This window comes from Erythrolamprus reginae, chromosome 2 (genome assembly GCF_031021105.1).
Source record: "Erythrolamprus reginae isolate rEryReg1 chromosome 2, rEryReg1.hap1, whole genome shotgun sequence".
In the NCBI taxonomy this organism is placed as follows: Eukaryota; Metazoa; Chordata; class Lepidosauria; order Squamata; family Dipsadidae; genus Erythrolamprus; species Erythrolamprus reginae.
Window position 1 is genome coordinate 119,547,342 of NC_091951.1, and position 19,132 is coordinate 119,566,473.

The 19,132-nt window shown below is 38.7% G+C and overlaps 1 protein-coding gene across 6 annotated transcripts in view; it reads left to right on the forward strand.

Annotated features, from left to right (window-relative positions):
• The window catches only part of ARHGAP26 (Rho GTPase activating protein 26), a 333,358-nt gene that overhangs the window by 218,860 nt on the left and 95,366 nt on the right, over nt 1-19,132 (forward strand). For all 6 annotated transcript variants that reach the window (XM_070739344.1, XM_070739347.1, XM_070739342.1 and 3 more), the window contains 3 exons: nt 12,064-12,148; nt 14,938-14,996; nt 18,135-18,240. In XM_070739344.1, coding sequence (XP_070595445.1) covers nt 12,064-12,148; nt 14,938-14,996; nt 18,135-18,240 — 250 coding nt within the window. The remainder of the gene's footprint in view (nt 1-12,063; nt 12,149-14,937; nt 14,997-18,134; nt 18,241-19,132) is intronic.

Genomic DNA, 19,132 nt, shown 5'->3' on the forward strand with positions numbered 1-19,132 from the left:
GCTAGCTCTGTGTCCCCCGCCATATCTGCCTCTCCCCAGCAGGACTGGAATATTCCGACCCTCTACCACCTCAGACATCGGTGCCCTCTCCCCTCCTGCCTCTCCTGTGTCAGGTAGGCTAATCAAATCATTCATACCATTTATTTCATCCATACCAAAGTTCCACCCAGCCCACCCATAACAATCATTCATTTCATACATGTCATCATACCCACCCCAATAATTCATTAGTTTAAAACCCCTTCTAAAAAATTAGCTAAAATATTAATTATTAAAAATTCAATATAGATTCAATTAAAAAACAATATAAAAATCAATTACACTAAAATAGGATACTAATTAACACTACGTTATTCTCAAGATCTTAATAGAATAACATATAATTATTAAAAATCGTTAAAGTTATAAAGTGCTAAAGTTGTAGAGTGCAAAAAATATAGGAAATAATTAAGATGATATTCCATCAGGTCAACAACACAGCACCAGTTCTAAAGAGTGAGTTCTGGAGAGAAAAGTTCAATGACCAAGGAGAAGTCCAAGTATATTGTTTTCTAGGATCTTGGGATCCTTGGTGCCAGCCACTGCCACTGGCTGGCACTCTCAGTTCTTTCTGTGGATCCACAATCACTTTTCCTCCTCTGCTCCCAGTCTCCAGTCCCTCTACAGTCTTACATGGTTTTAGTACAGACTCCATGTGGGCTCAGTAAGATGAGTTTCAATCTCTGGCTCCGACTCGGTATCCTCCTTCCTTGTAAGTCCACCTATTCCGATGGCCCCTCCGATGCCGGGCGCCCCCACCATCTGGCGCCACGGCTTCTCAGGACCATCCAGTTCAATGGGGAGGATCCGGCTGGCTTGCTCAGTTCCGATAATATTACAATCACTTAAAGTAGCAGCAGCAGCAAGCAGATGACTCAGCAAAAGGAAAAGAAACAGCGAACAACAGCCGATGGTAAGCAGGAAGTAGACAGGCAAAGCGGCAGCCGGCTCCAGTTCTCATCAGGGGGCCGCCATTATCCGAGCCCCAGCTGACATGTCTGTTTCTCTTTTGCCCAAAGGAAAGTGCTAGGAAACAGCCAATTACCACAGTACAGTGAGGAGGGGAACATCAGGGAAAATATCACATTTTTAGGAATATAAGATGCACCTCCCCCCCAAAAAGTGGATGAAAACTTGGGTATGTCTTATACACTGAATGTAGTCCCGCCCAGCCAACCACACCTGTTGGCTTCTGCCTCCCAGAAATTTGCCTCCTTGCAGCAAACAGAACAGAGCCTGATTAGCACAAGCAACTGATTATCGGCCTCCCAACCATCAGCTGATTCACGCTGCAGGCAAGTGGCAATAGGGTATGGCAATCCCTACAGCCTGAAATCATTAGCTGCTTGTGCTAAAACTGAAAGTGAAACTAAAAGTGCAAGGAGGCAAATTGCTGGGAGGTAGAGGCTAAGGCAGATTTTGCTATTTCTATGGGTCACAGAAATATACAGCAAACAGTATATATCATCTATGCTGTTTGTTGGGAGGCAAATTGCTGGGAGGCAGAGGCAGATCCCCCCCCCTTGTTTTCCTCCCACACATCTTATATTCCGGTGCATCTTATACTCTGAAAAATATGGTATATTCATTTGAAAGGTGATTGCCTGTATACCTGATTTGGTTAAGGGATTGATTTTGTGGTATTTTTTCTGTTCCATCAAAACTGGCTTCATGGAGTTTCTTATTCCCATTCCTTCATGGTTTCATCTTCAGGAATGTTTATACTTGGTTCCTATCAAAATTTAAAAATAAATTTGAGAGTAGGCAAATTGTACTGTTGACATTCTTTTGGCAGAGCCACACACGAGACATGCTTTTCAGTTTTGGCCATTTAGTGATGAATTTATGAATTCTTGTCAACCTGTCTCAGATCATTTTCCAAACTAAATTTGGGGCTTTTAAAATGAAATAGAGATCCTTTACACAATATCATTTTGTTTTCTGAATCTGTAGCCTGCAAAATGATCTATTTAAGGTCGTTGCTAAAGATTGTTGTATTCCAGTCATATTTTTTAGAGGTCTAAATTTTGAAGTCAAAGAGGAAAAAAAATCCAGCTTAATTTAAGTTTTATTCAAAACATGTTTCACAAAAAAATATTAGGTCGCATTTGTCCTGGTAATGATAGCTACAGTTTCGACATCTTACATCGTATTTATAATAGTGAAGCCTCGGAACCTGAAAAGTGATAAATAACCTGGAATGTAGAGAACTAAATAATTTGGCTTTTGTAGGAAAAGAGGAAATGTATCACTTTTGTCTGTGATTCGAATCTTGTGTGTTGTGTTTAGATTTAGATGTCAATTCAAAATTCTGAATAAAAAAAAGAAGAAGGGCCTTCTTTTTTAATTTGTTTAACTTGGAAATGCAGGCTCTTGTAAACACTAGATGAGCAAATCATGTGATCTGGTAAGTCAATACATTTTATGCCTGCACTGTTTGTGAATGAGTGTGTATGTTGGCAGTATAAGGGTGCATGGATAAAAGAGGATTAATTTGTTTTCCTAAAGGCTAGCAGAATAGCCTGGTGCTTGGCCCATTGGGAAGATACATTCCAAGAGCTAATGTTTCTCTTTTACTATTATCATGTATATAAATATGGTTATATACTACAGATACGTACTTGACAAAAAACAAACAAACAAACAAATAAATAGATAGATACTACAGACAGAGGTCTTCAAACTTGGCAACTTTAAGACTTGTGGATTTCAACTCCCAGAATTCTCCAGCAAGCATAGCTGGCTGGAGAATTCTGGGAGGTGAAGTCCACAAGTCTTAAAAGTTGGCATGTTTGGGGACCCCAGCTATAGTGACTGCAAGGTTTTTCTGAAAGCAGATGATTTAGAAGGCCTTCTGACTAAGGCAAGGATATAGAACTGAGCCTATTAAAAAAAAAAAGATGGGTTCATATTGCGGTACCGTAAATAGCTTTGCTGCCCAGCTGTTTTTTAAGCAATTTGTCCATAATTTGATATGACTGCATTGTATGTATGAAAAGCTGACACAGGCAAAGTCCCAATGGCCAGCCTGAAAGATGTGGTTCAGGGAATAGGGAAAAGAGAACAGATTTTACAGCTTCTTCCTCTTGGCTCCTGGGCTGCATACCACTGTTTCAAATTGTTTGGGGTTTATGAACTGAAGTTATGCTGAAATTTGGATCGTTTGGGGAAGGCTAACATTTCAGCCGAATTTGTTCACATGAATGGTTGGAAGCGCTAATGTGATTTTGGAGTGTAGTACGAAATTATGGTTTATATTTAAAAGAAAAACTCTAGGGATAAATTGAGAAAACTGAAAGACCAAAGAGTGCAAGAACATGAAAAGACAAAGAGAAAAGAAAAGAGAAATTAGATAATTAGAGACATAGATAAGCCATTAGCTGTCCAGTTCATCTTAGCCTTTGGATGAACATTTTCCAACATCAGAAAAGTGGTTGCTTAACTTGTATATTTACCTTTACTTGCCACAGCCTTTTACCCATAAAGCTCAAATGTCACTAAAAACATTTTTCCCCCGGAGACATACCTAAACTAGCGAAGATAAAGTCATTTGGCTGCAATCTCCTGTAATCCTGAACTTTGCTTAGCAGGCCTCCTGAGGCTCTTTTCAGATGTTTCTGTTTTGCAAGCCAATGGGAACCTCATGAGCAAAATTTCCTTGCCTTCCAGCAACCAAATGTCAGTCTGGCCTGAACCCTCATCTGGCAAAAGGTTTGTGGAGTTGTGAGCTTAAGGTCTGCTGAGTAAAACAGCTCAGCGGATAATTTGCCGAGCAAAAGGGCCATTATACAGCAGGGTGTAAACTTCATTTTCTCCCCCACAGGCCAAACAAAATGCAGCCAATGTACGAAGGGCTGAACTTTCTGTGTGTGCCTGTGTGTTGAGACAGACTTTAATTTTTTTTTTTAAATTTTCATTTTTTGCTAACAGGGCTGTGTCTAGCATGGTGCAACCCTGGGCAGGCATACAAGTGTACATGCCGCTCTGCCAGAAATGATTCATCTGCAAACTGTTTCACATAGTTTTGACACAGTGCAGATATGCTACTTATTATTAGCAGAATGTCTCTCACTCTGACAGGCAAGGGTGTCGGGGGAGGGATGGCTTGTATTTCACACTCCCAGGGATTCCCTGCCAACGGAAGCTGAGCTACCAAATGTGAAGCGTGGTAGCGCAAGCTTTGCTCCTTCCGCAGTGTAGTTCTCGGGGGCAGAGTGGCACATTTCCCTCTAAAGAATGACGGTCAGACCTGACCAAATGGAGGAAGAGATAAAGGTCATGAACTGAACTGTCCCCGCTGATGCGAGTGCTTGAACTGAGCGGCAGGTTTTGCTTCTTCTCAGATGAACTGCTAAGGGCCACCTGTTTATCGTGATAATCAGATTTCAGTGGTTGTGGGGCTTCCAGACATCCAACTCCTGTCTTCACCTTAAAGATCTACTCTGCATTTTCTTTCTTCCTCACTTCTTCATCCTGCCAGAGGATAACAGAAAATGATTCTATGTGGTTTTCTTTGCATCTATGTATGTTTGCATAATATCTATTGCATACATCTATGTACGTATGCATTAAATCTATGTATGTTTGTATGGTTATCTTTGTATGGCTAGTCTAGAAGGACTAGGGGCGAGTATTCCAGTACCTGAGAGGCTGCCACAAAGAGGGGGGGGGGTCCATTTATTTTCCAAAGCACCTGAGGGCAAGACAAGAAACAATGGATGGAAACAATGGATGGAAATCAAGGGGAGAAGCAACCTGGAATTAAGGAGAAACTCCCTAACAATGGGGACAATTAACAGCTTCATCACTGGAGGTTTTTAAGAAGAGACTGGACAGTCACTTGTATGAAATGGTATAGGGCAATGATGGCGAACTTATGGCACGAATGTCACAGGTGGCAGGCGGAGCCATATCTGCTGGCATGCGAGCCGTTATCCTAGCTCAGCTCCAATGTGCATGTGTGTGCCGGACAGCTGATTTTCGGCTTGCCCAGAGGCTCTGGAAGTGGATTTTTGGCTTCCGGAGAGTCTCTGGAGGGATGGGAGAAGGCATTTTTGCCTCTGGAGCCTGGAGAGGGTGAAAAACGAGCCTACTGGGCCCACCAGAAATTGGCTGTTTTAGGCCCCCAGAGGGCCTCCAAGGGGGACGGGACGGGTGGGGGAGGCCATTTTAGTTGTCCCCAGGCATTGAATTATGGGTGGGGGCACTCATGCATGCGCGATAACACATACACACCTGCTTTCGTCACCCAAGGAAAAAAAGATTCTTTGTCACTGGTATAGGGTCATCTGCTTGAATAGGGGGCTGGACTAAAAGACCTCCAAGATCCCTTCAGCTCTATTCTGATTCTGACCTCTCTGTGTGAGAGAGTTACTGATCAACTTTGGACGTCTTATTCCAGTGTGTGGAAGCTGTTGGGGACTGAACGTGACGAAATGGACATATCCTGAGAAAGACGGAGTTGCTGTGGATATTTGAACCCCCTGAGATGTGGTTCTTCCATCTCTGTATGGGGTTGCACTATCCCAGACAGACTGTGCAATCTGGAGGTCCTCCTGGGCTCATAGCTCCTGCTCAAAGAGCAGGTGGCAGCTACGGCCAGGAGGGCCTTTGCACACCTCTGGATGGCGCACCAGTTCTGCCTATACCTGGACTTGGAGACTCTGCTCACAATGACCCATGTCCTTGTGACTTCTCATTTGGACTATTGTAACCCATTCTACATTGGGCTGTCCCTGAAGGTCATTTGGAAACTTCAACTGTGCAGAATGCTGCTACGTGTTTAGTAAATGGTGCCTGATACATGGCACACATAACACTACTTGTGCATGAGCTGTACTAGTTACCCGTATGTTTCTGGGTGCAATTCAAGGTGCTGGTGGTTACCTTTAAAGGTAACTTTATATTTATTTATTTATTTATTTATTCATTCATTCATTCATTCATTCATTCATTCATTCATTCATTTATTTAGTCCAATACATAATACACATTGAAGAGAAAGATATGTAATAATATAAGTAAAGAAAAGAACAGAAGAAAAGATATAAAAGTATAGGTGAACATATTTGAAAGGAAGAAAAGATAAATGAGATAAGGAGAGACAATTGGACAGGGGACGGAAGGCACACTGGTGCACTTATGCACACCCCTTACTGACTTCTAAGGAACCTGGAGAGGTCAATCGTGGATAGTCTAAGGGAAAAATGTTGCGGGTTAGGGGTTGACACTACTGAGTCAGGTAATGAGTTCCACGCTTCGACAACTCGGTTGCTGAAGTCATATTTTTTACAGTCAAGTTTGGAGCGGTTAATATTAAGTTTGAATCTGTTGCGTGCTCTTGTGTTGTTGTGGCTGAAGCTGAAGTAGTCATTGACAGGTGGAACGTTGCAGCATATGATCCTGTAGGCAATACTTAGATCGTGTTTTAGGCGACATAGTTCTAAACTTTCTAGACCTAGGATTGATAGTCTGCTTTCGTAGGGTCCCTGGCTTGGGACTGGGATACTTTAAGAATAGTCTTTTTTCAAGAGTCTCTCTACCTTTCAGCCAGATCTAGCAGAATGGACAAGCTGTAGATCCTGTCAGCCAAAGAGTGTCGGCTAATGGAGACCAGAAGACGAAACTTTTTCTTCAATGGCTTCTACTCTATAGAACATCCATCCTCCTTTCAGAGATTAGAATGATTTTTCATCAGGCCCTAAAAACCTGGCTATGTTCCTGAGGCTGGGGTGCTAAATGTGTTAAATGCCCCATTTCCTAAGCTGAATTGCTAACTGGCCTAGTATCACAGTGCTTGGTATATTTGCTTTGGATATTTCTCTTGTTTTAAAAAGTTGTTAGTATTTTCTGATTGGCATGAAATGTTATTACATTAGATGGGCGGCTATAGAAATGGGATAAATAAGCAAACAAACTTTAAAATCAAAAGAAAGCTGTGAGGAAGTTTCATAAAATGTACATCCACATCTAGCTATTCAGTTATTATATTAGAAATGCTCAGTTGATTTGAGTAATGCTTCCATTAGACCACATCACTTCTTAACGCCCCCACAAGAGGGTCTTAAGCAATGTTGATTCTTAATTCATTTCTGAAAGGATGCCTTCGCCCTATGAAATCTTTGTACCTCCATAGATAATGTTATACTGTTCCTGCCAACTGATTCCTACACTCCTATTAGGCTGCTGGCAACAACAAGTATTTACAGCCAGCAAATTGGAAAAGCTCTTCAGTTCAGTAGAATTCCTTGCACTTCAGCTTCAAAATCCATCAAAGGCAATCCCATGTGCTCTTAAGTGTGAATGAACATGTTAATAAGAACATACAACCATAGCCTCAAGAATCAAAATAGATCAGTATCTCCCTGGGAATATGCCAGTATATGCAAGAATCACATGAAAAAACTTGCCTTACTTATAATCACTTCCTTCCTGAAGTTCTTAAGGTTTCATCTGGACAAAAAGGGGAAGGTAGTTTTTTTTTTCAAAGAGCAGATCCAAACTACTCCTAGTTTCAAATTAGCAGAGAATCACTAAGCACAACACTGCAGAGTAGAGCCACCAATTGCAATTCTTTTGCCATTGCTGCAGGATACAAAAGAAATCCCACATTGGATAGATCGTTCAACCCGCTGGGTGTTTTGAGACTTCTTTAATTATCAGCCATTTAAGTGTATAGAGCAGGAATCTCCCGACCCCTTCAATTATCATAGATTGGGGTCCAAAATGCCCAGTCAGTATTCATATAGGATTTATTCCTATCCATAACCCCCCAAAAAACAGAGCAAAAAATGTCCATCGGTGTCAAAAAATTTACCCAGAGGTACATGAGACCTACCAAAAATTCATCATTAAAGATAATATTATAATATGGATTGCATGGGGGAAATGAACAAAAAGGGGTTTCTATTACATAAACAACAGGCAGATCTTCAAATGTAAAAACTATGGAGACGCACAGTTCAAAGAGTTCATCACACAGAGCAAAAGGATTGGGTCATGCCCAAGGTCCACATACCACTATAATTAGCTAGCTAACATCCTCCAGGCCTGGAATTAATATAGGCATTAGTAATAGCATTGCAACAGAAGACATACCACGACCATCAGCCAAATATTTATTTATTTTGTCCAATACACAATGTGGGTTTTAGTGGGTATATATCTATATACACATAGTAAAATACATGATGAAGGTTATAGAGGAGATACTCATAGTAAAATAAATCTAAGAAAGAATAGAAAAGAAGATATAGTAATAGAACATATCAATGAAAGAATAGAAGAAGAGATATAGGAATAGAAGAAAGGTATAGGAGATATAGGAGAGCAATAGGACAGGGGACGGAAGGCACTCTAGTGCACTTGTACTCGCCCCTTACTGACCTCTTAGGAATCTGGATACGTCAACTGTAGATAATCTAAGGGTAAAGTGTTGGGGGTTTGGGGATGACACTATGGAGTCCGGTAATGAGTTCCACGCTTCGACAACTCGGTTACTGAAGTCATATTTTTTACAGTCAAGTTTGGAGCGGTTAATATTAAGTTTAAATCTGTTGTGTGCTCTTGTGTTGTTGTGGTTGAAGCTGAAGTAGTCGCCGACAGGCAGGACGTTGCAGAGTATGATCTTGTGGGCAATACTTAGATCTTGTTTAAGGCGTCTTAGTTCTAAACTTTCTAGGCCCAGGATTGAAAGTCTAGTCTTGTAGGGTATTCTATGTTGCTCCAAGATTCACCACACTCAGAAATTATATACGAGATCAGTAGAAACAGCTCAGCTTCAAGGAGATGCTGACCCAATGCCCCTTGAAATCTCACCTAACTGTATCATACAACAATATCCCTCATCCATGACCTGCAAAATAAGTGTCTTTCCCACGGAAAAGAATTCTTTACCATGGAAAAGAATGAAGAAGGGAGGCTGATCTGCAGATATTTGAAGGTGCTATGACAAACTCAGAAATTTTCCAGCAGCCTCTTAAAAGAACTATGTAGTTAACCCCCTTGTGGAATTCATTTATTTTTATTTTTTGCTTTCCAGAATTTTTTTTTAAAAAGCCTCTCCCGTATAGTGTGTGTTGGATGGCCTGTTTTCCAGGTCCTAAGTGATTGTGATAGACATTAAGGATGTGCCCTCCCTAACTGGTGTGGGTTCTTCTCATTCTCTTTGTCCCTCTGTGCAGTTTATTTATTTTATTTATTTATTCATTTGTCCAATACACAAATACATAGGAAGAAAAATAGACACGTGGTAATATATATACAGTATAAGGGTAAAAGTGAACTTAGAGGAGAGGATATATGAAAGGAAGAAAATATATATGATAAGTGAGAGAAAGGAAAGACAATTGGACAGGGGATGAAAGGCACACCAGTGCACTTATGTACGTCCCTTACTGGCCTCTTAGGAACCTGGAGAGGTCAATCGTGGAGAGTCTAAGGAAGAAATGTTGGGGGTTAGGGGTTGACACAATTGAGTCTGGTAATGAGTTCCACACATCGATAACTCGATTGTTGAAATCATATTTTTTACAGTCAAGTTTGGAACGGTTCGTATTAAGTTTGAATCTGTTGCGTGCTCTTCTGTTGTTACAGTTGAAGCTGAAGTAGTCATTGACCGGTAGGACGTTGCAGCATATGATCTTGTGGGCAATACTCAAATCGTGTTTTAGGCGCCGTAGTTCTAGGCTTTCTAGGCCCAGGATTGTTAGTCTATTTTCGTAGGGTATTCTGTTTCGAGTGGAGGAGTGAAGGGCTCTTCTGGTGAAATATCTTTGGACATTTTCAAGGGTGTTGATGTCTGAGATGTGGTATGGGTTCCAGACAGATGAGCAGTAGTCTAGGATGGGTCTGGCAAAAGTTTTGTAGGCTCTTGTGAGTAGTGTGAGATTGCCTGAGCAGTGATTCCCTGTCTCATTTACTATTGCTTGTCTCCCTCATTAAGGACTTCAGCCCTCATTGAGAAACAATGATTGGGACTGGCAACTCGGTTAAGTGAAGGGGTTGCTAAGTGAAACCTCCATTGTGCTTATGGCCTTATGTCAGCTTTGCTTTACAGACTTGTGAAAGTTATTAATGCAAGGATTGGTCCCAAAGGTACTTTTTCATCACTATTGTAACTAAATGGTCACTGAACAAGGCAGTCCTTAAACAAGGACTACTTCTTTTTCATGGGCAGTTTGGGGGATTGCCATGGGATTTGGGATAGGTACGCTTCTTAGGACAGAGGGGATGTGGGTTTGCATGCTGCTTGCATCCCGCGAATGGGGCTTTGCTTGTTTGTGTGGCCTGGTTTCTGGCATGCCACAGACTAGTGCCAGTCCATGTATTGAGGGTTGGGGACTTCTAGCCTATGTTGAGGCAGAGAATGGGCAAGAGATTGTCAGGAATAAGAAAAGAGCAGACAGTTGTATGTTTACGTCTGGTGCTTTAAATACTGCTGCTTATACTTGTTTTTATGTTCCCCCTTCCCCTTCCTTTTCTCCCCCAAACATCTGGGGTCACAGATGTAACAGTAACAGAGGCTGTTACTGCATTCAGTAACAGTCAGTTTGTTCCTCTCATAAGGGACTTTAGGGGTAACTCAGAAATTCTTGATGGCAATAGATGAAGATTTTGTATGTAATCCAACCTGGCATCTCCTGTCCCAATTCCATGATCATGTCCTTCCAAAACTACCAGCCAGGAAATTGGATAGCATTATTTCTGAAACGCAAATATGGGATTATTTTAGGTCAGAATTACTATAATGAAGAATGGTGCCAGTTTCAACTTGATTTGTTTGAAATCTCTCTCTTTCTCTCCAGTTATAATTTGGGGTTTGATTGATGGATTCTAGCTGCGGTTTAGCTGTTCTCGTGTTTGATATTCTGGGCTTGTTTTGCACAGATATTATGAGACTCTGTGCAGGTTGAAAGTATTGAATTGCTTTTATCATCCTTGTTTTGCCTGCAGTTTTCCTCCAGTTTACTTGCTGAGTTTCTCAAAACTTTTGATGCCAAACAGATACAAAGATCCTTGGTTACTTATTGGGATCGATTCTGGTGTTTTGGAAGGAACTACAGATTCCTTCCTTCTTTCTTGGCCTTTTATACCCATCAAGATAGATGAAGAACAATATTTTAAAAATACATCTCTCAACCAAAGGAGCTCATCTCAAGTCAAGTTCTTCTTTATTTCTACATACAGTAGTTTTTATTTATTTATTTGTTTGTTTGTTTGTTTGTTTGTTTACTTATTTTGTCCAATACATAATACACATTGAAGAGAATAGATATGTAATAATATAAATAAAGAAAAGAAGAGAAGAAAAGATATAAAAGTATAGGTGAACATATTTGAAAGGAAGAAAAGATAAATAAGATAAGGAGAGACAATTGGACAGGAGACGGAAGGTCAATCGTGGATAGTCTAAGGGAAAAATGTTGGGGGTTAGGGGTTGACACTACTGAGTCAGGTAATGAGTTCCACGCTTTGACAACTCGGTTGCTGAAGTCATATTTTTTACAGTCAAGTTTGGAGCGGTTAATATTAAGTTTGAATCTGTTGCGTGCTCTTGTGTTGTTGCGATTGAAGCTGAAGTAGTCATTGACAAGTAGAACGCTGCAGCATATGATCTTGTGGGCAATACTTAGATCGTATTTTAGGTGACGTAGTTGCATCAATACATGCAGCACCAACTTCTCATAAAGCTCAAGAGGAACCATGTACAGCGAAGAAAATTATATTAAATGATAGCTACCAGATCTGAGCTACAAAAATCTAGTTGATCATTTGATGACAGCAAAAATAAAATTGTATATGTATATGTATATGTGCATGTATCCAGATTTCTGAAGATGTTAGTTATAGTTTAATGTTTGTTTCATAATCAACTAACCAACAAACCAACAATCAATCTGTAGTCCAAATTATCTGATTCCTTTTGCATCCCAAATATGGTAGATCTTGATCAACATATAGTGAATATTCTGGAACGAGATTTCTCTCCTTTCTTTATGGTCTCATTCATGCCTCTCTCCTTAGATCCCAAAACTGCTGAGACCGAAGATGATATCTGTGCAGAATGGGAAGTTAAAACAATCACCAGTGCACTGAAAACATATTTAAGGTAAGGAAGTCATTGTTTGTGTTTACAAGAACCATCTGCTTTTCAGTGTTAATTCTTCATGAAGGATGCTTGGATTCTGTTTACAGTTTAACTTCCTAGCTGTTTGTTTGTATGCTCTTATTTGAATTTAAAAGAATTCCATTGGTTACTCAATGTTAGTATTCTGTAATGTAAAAACTAATGGTTAATCATTCCTATTGACAAATATTTATAAGCATAATTTTCTCAAACTTCATTGCAGTACATCTCAGAATTATTATCAAGATTTCAGCGTTGTCTCCCAACAGTATTCTGATTTTCAAGCAGTCTTTCTATAAAGTACTTTGATTTTTCAGGTTTAGAAAGCAACTTTTCTCTTACCACCTGAAAAATTGTCTTTACTTTATGAAGTTTTACAAGAAATAGAGACTTGGTTTGAGTTCAGAGTTTATTTCTGGTTGTATTTTAAAGTATGTGAAGAATATTGATGGAAAATCTGGTTATTTGTAGGGATAGATGTGTCATTCTATGGAGCACTAAAGCTAAAGTTAAGCCCAGCACAGTTCCTAGTAGCTTCAGTAGATTTCTTAGCAGCAATGTAGATAATGGCCCAATGATGTTTATCATTCTGGCCATTCTCTGGAGCTTTTCCATCATGTACTAATCAAATCTGATCATTCTTAGTTTCCAAATCCAGAGAAGGGGTCTAGGAAAATAGAAAACTGTCAGTGAGAGGGACATTATGCCAGAAGTATGCTACTTCCTTTGACACTTTCTAAAAACAATGTAATTTATTACTATTAATCATGCTGCAATAAAGATAATACAAAGATTTATTTGGCAGCTGGTGATAAACCTCAAGCGTAAGGAAGAATAACCAATATTCTCTTCAGCTTGTATCCAGCTTTCTTTTCTATTCTCCACATTTTGACAGCCTTTTTCTAGAGCTGGAATAAATCATTTAGAGGTATGGAGAGAAGATCCTAATCTTAACAGAGCCTTTTGTTGTTAGCAAATAACAAACCAGAGGCATTACTTGTCTTTGGTGAGAGGATAATTAATAAAAGTTGAAGATTTTCAACCTTATCATATCCCCAGCAAAGGGTTGTAATGAACCTCTTGTAATTCCAAAGTAAATTTCCCAGTGAATTGAATGGAGGAAAGCTCAACTTATTCCAAATCAATTTATGGAGAATCTGGGTGGTTTATAGGAATAAAACTCCAAATACAAACTGAATATACCCCTACTCTCTTGGCGACAACATTCAAACAAATCATTCACAGGATCCATATCCATTCAGGATGCTCAGGTCCATTGGCAAAACCATGTCAAGAATGAGTATTTTGAAAACATTTTGGACAATAGTTGAAGCTGGTGATGTGAATCTATCTGAGTTAATCCTTCTCTTTCGCTATTCTCCTTTTACTTTCCCTGTATTTATTTAACCTCCTCGTCATCATATCGAGCTCAGCACATTCTAGAATTTTCTTAAGTATTTCTTCTTCCCTTGGTGTCTCCATTTCTTTCCATCTTTGTGCAAAAACAATCCTGGTGGTGGCTACCAATATATGGACTATTAAAAATGTATATCATTTTTATATTTGTTACTTGAAATACCTAATAAAAAAAATTCTGGGGTTTTCTTATTTTCTTGCTGGCTTATTTCTCTTAGCCATTTTTCTATCATGTTCCAATAATTTTTTGCTTTTGGGCAAGTCCACCATGTATGATAATAAGTACCTATTTCTGTTTTGCATTTCCAACAAAAAGGGGATTTGTTTTGAAACATTTTAAAAATTCTATTGGGTGGTAGGTGCCACCTATAAAACATTTTAATTTGATTTTCTTTGAAAGAAATTGACTTAGTTATTTTCCAATTGTAGGTCCACACCCTTTCCCATGTATCTAAATCTATTTCTTTACCTAGGTGTCTGCACCAGCTAATCATATTATCTTTAAAATCCAACCTATAGTTTTGCAATTAATTAAAAATTTATATGTTTTCCCAATCAATTTTGCTTGATTAGTAGTTAATAATTTACCTAAAATATTATTATCTTTTCTAAATATATAAGTTTTTATATCTTTATGAGATCTGGACTTAATATGTACGTATTGCCACCAGTCTATAGCGACACCTGCTTCTAGTAATTCCTGTCTTGTTTTCAAATTCCTGTTCCATAATTTGATTATCCTGCTATAAAAAGCAATGTTTTCTAATTTAAAAGAGTCGATAATATATTATTTTTGAAAGTGATCAGCAACTTTATTTCAAGATAACAGTAGTTTATGTATTTACGCAGCCATCATCATTAGTATATAAGACTATTAGTCTGGAATAAAGCCACTCAGTATCATTGAAAATCAGATGGCATGCATATTTAATAAAACAACAATAAATATGACTGCATTTTTGAATGAAAGGAATCTTTCTTTTCCTATCTCATTCCTGCAATACTAATGATGCCTTTCCTCTGTTAAAAGAATGGATACAGTGGCAATAACAATAGCGCTTAGACTTATATCCATCTTCACAGTGCTTTACATCCCTCTCTAAGTGGTTTACAGAGTTGGCATATTTCTCCCAACAAGCTGGGTCCTCATTTTACTGAGCTCAGAAAGATGAAAGCCTGAGTCAACTTTGAGCTGCTCAGAATTAAACTCCTGCAGTAAGCACTGAGTTAGCCTGCAGTGTTGCATTCTAAACACCATGGGTCTATAAAATTACATGACAATAGAAGTTGTAAGTAGTATTTTTTGCCAAGTATTTTATTGCTCTTATTTGTCTATGCTTTAATCTGCATTCCAGAATGCTCCCTGGGCCACTCATGATGTATCAGTTTCAAAGAAGCTTCATCAAAGCAGCAAGTAAGCAATTTGTGACAGTCTCTTCAATGAAACTGTTAAAAAAACCACATGACTGACTGCATTAGAACAGATATTGGGAAATTCTTTGGCTAGCTTCTCTAAGAGTGTGTTAACTAGAGCTTGATCACATTAAATGTAATGAGATAACATTGAAACATTGCTTATCAGAAACATAGAAAGGACTATTTTTAATAACTTGAAATTTTATAGTATTTGCAGTTATTCATGAGGAAAACGACTCCCTTAATTGTAATGTGAAATCTGACAAGAAGTCATTCAGGCATAATTCAAATGATGCTTTTTCATCACTTATGTTTAGTACTACATTTAAAATTGAACATTAGAGTTTCAAGCTGTATTAATTCTTTCGAGGACATGGGAAATGATTTTCCCTTTTGCCTTCTTTTCAAGAAACAAGCTGTTTTCTGCCACATATCCAATTTTCTTAAAAAAAAAAAAATCCACAATGAAGCTATGTATTGACATAACTATGGCATAGTTATAGACCTATAAATTAGGTCACATCTTAATATATCCATCCATTCATTTCTTCACTGTATTTCTATGCTGCCCAACTCCGAGCGGCTTACAACAGGATATAAAATACATTTTAAAACATCATAAAAGATTAAGGAAAAAAATAGTTAAAAATCACATACATGCCTATCATTCAAGGCCAGACATCATAAAAATTGTGAGATCCATTGCACAATATAGATATATTTATTGCTCTTATTACCATGGCTACTGCCTCTGTGGTTATCCTATTTTGTTCTTCCAACCATGAGATAGTTACTGACTTTTGACTATTCTCTGGGTTCATCAGGACTTGAAATACATCTCCTGAGCTCAAATAATGAGCTTCCTGCCATATTATCCTGCCCTCTTCAGTATGGATATTTGGAGGTTGCACCTGTGCCTTCTAAATCCCTGGAGTTTCCTTCCATCAAACTCCACATAGTTAGAGCAGATAGTGAGGGTTCACCCTTGCAAAAAATATTAATTAGTCTTCAGTGACAAAAGCTATGCAGCATTGAATTATTGGGACGTCAATAAATAATAGCCCATGAAGACTCCTGAATGAGAAACCTAGATATGATAAAACCTCAGAAATATCTGGGAACTTTACAAAAATCTTCCACTTTTAATAACTTACCTGTTGGAAGATGGTGAGTCTCTCCTGAAGCAAAGGCCACAAATATGGCAACAGAAATTAAGAATAAATTGCTCTATTGGATTGGATTGTAACAAACTATCTTGTGATGAAAATAATGGTTAGTCACGATAAAAACGTGTGAATATTCAAAGTGCTCCCCAGTATATTGTTCTTATCCATTCAAATACTCTGGTGGTTACATCAGTACTATTGTCTTCATATTTCTTATGAGTGATTGGGAGGGATTTAATGGTAGATATGAAATTTGAACTGAAAATTGATATTCAGCCTTTTTATCATTTTACAACACTAGCTTAGTGGAAGGACAGAAACACAGAAACATCATTTAACTTTTATCTCTTGTACTCTGCAAAAAATATCTAGTCCTTGATTGATGGAGGTGGCATTATGTGCAAACCATAGGAAGAATTATTAAAGATAAGTTGATGCTTTTCCAGACTCCTGGTTGATAGTGCTTGGGAATGGAATAGCACTGGATTGATTATGTAGAGCGGTGGTTCTCAACAGGGTACCCCTTTCCAATGGCCTTAGGAACTAAGACAAGAGAGAAAGAGAGAGAGAGAGAGAGAAAGAAAGAAAGAAGAGGAAAAAGAAAGGAAGAAATACTGTACCCAGATACATGTATAAATGAGAATGTTCTAATGACCCCTCCCCAATTTTTCAGGTTTATCATAGAAGTAATTTAATGTATTTATGAATGTAAGTCAATAATAAGCTTGCCTATAAATCAGGCCAGCACTACATATGTCAAGATGAACAGCCCTACACATTGACAACTCATAAGCAGGATATGATGGTCCTATACCAGTTTTGTTCTCTGGAACTGGTCCTTTCAGATAATTTCCGTCTTTCTGAATATCTCTGAATGGTTTTTCAATCTTCTAAATGCAAGTGAGGGAATTAAGATTGTATATGCCCCAGTGGGCTGCACTTGGATTTGGAAGAAAAAGTATGTTCTGGGATTTTATCTTTTTTCCTTTCACCATTGGAACACATAGGGAAACAATGGATAAAGCATGGGAGGGTTGTTACATTGCATGAAACTGATGAATGTTATAGAAAAACATGTTCCTTTTCTGTATTCCATTTGCTTGTAAGCATGCAAATAAAATCATATTATACCTTACAAGTGATTTGGTTGCTTTAGGTTAGTAAGCTTTTGGCCGCAAAGGTTGTACATCTTTTTTTTCACTGAAACTGAAATTGAGATAAGAAATCCCATTATTTCTATTGAGATACTCCACTCCCTATTGAACTAAAAAAAAGAAGATTTTAACTGCAATTGCTATCTTCCACTAGCCCCAGCAGTTCATGATAAGATAGAGGAAGGAAATGGTCAGTACAGTGAATTGACTATTTTCTATAACATATGAGTAGCTATGAGTAGTATTTGTAAAAGTCCAGTCCTATGGCATTGATTATTCAGATATCTTTATGATATAAAAGCACCCAAGGGCTGAACAAGAAGCAATGGGTAGAAACTAATCAAGGAGAGAAGCAATTTAGAACTTAAGAGGAATTTCCTGACAGTTAGAATAATTAATCAGTGGAACAACTTGCCTCCAGAAGTTGGAAAGTGTTGCTCCAACACTGGAAGAGATTGGACAACTAATTATTTCTCTAGAATGGTATAAGTCTTCCTGTCTGAGCAGTGGGTTTGGCTAGAAGACTTCCAAGGTCCTTTCCAACTTTTTATTCTGTATTCTATATATCATCAGTCTCTGTTTTCAAATTGTAATGGTTTTCCTAAAATAACATTTGAGGTACTTAAAATTTTAAAATTATTTTTAAATTAATTTGTGGAATCTTAACAATTTTGATATGAGTAAAGAGTAGATGGGGCCATGTATACCATATTATATTAGTACAGTTAAGCAAACCTATAGATTTATGCTTGCTTTTTGTCTTTGGTAACTGAATCAAAAGTCAAACTCCACTAAGAGTGTTTTGTCTTGCTGCAGAACTGGAGAATCAAGAATCCAGAATTTCAGAGATCCATAGCTTAGTGCACAGACTTCCAGAGAAAAATAGGCAGATGCTCCATTTACTCATGAATCACTTGGCAAAGTAAGTATCCTGTTTTGCTACTGGTTTCAAATTGAAAAGAGGTAACTTAAGAGTATAGATGTTGTTCCCAAATCTCCAGCTGTATTGTCTTGGTAGAGGGGGTAGGATTCCCAGTCATTCCTGGCATAACCAAGAAATAACTCAATCTGATCAGTATTGATGATCCTACCAGCACAAGCTCTTGCTAGGAATGATTTTCCTAGCTTGTACTAAAGAATACAAGCTTCTTTTAATACCAAAGTTGGAATCCCTATATAGTACCTTTTCAGACTCTTTGCAATCTACATCAAATACATTTGTGGTATTAGACAATTATTTTGTGAGGATAAAAAAGTATTTTTGGAAAAACCTTTGTTCTGTATGACACTATAAATGAAAGTGATTTCACAAAATTGGGCTATAACAGAAAATGGGTACAGCATTTATTCCTCACAAAATGAGTGTAAAAGACAAAATGAGTGTGACTTGTACTGTATTGATCTAGAAGAATCTAAGGAAGCATTATATAAATTAGATGGAAAGAAAGTTGAATGGCTGAGAGATACCGTGTTTCCCCGATAGTAAGACCCCCCCGATTGTAAGACATATGGGGGGTTTCAGGGGGGTCGGCTAATATAAGCCATACCCCGAAATTAAGACATATGTCTTATTTTCGGGGAAACACGGTATGAAGAGACAGTAGAACCTCGACATACGTCCCCCCCCACCGCCGCCATCCCCCCCCTGCCGCCGCCTGCAAGCACTCTGTCAGGCGGCTCTCCCCGCTCCGCTCTTCAATATGCCGGAGAGCCGGAGAAGGGGGCGTCCGGACCCCCCCCACCCCCAGCAGAAGCCAAGGGGGGGTCCTTTCAAGCGGCGCTGGGCGAAAGAGGGCGGGCGGCCAGCAGCAGAA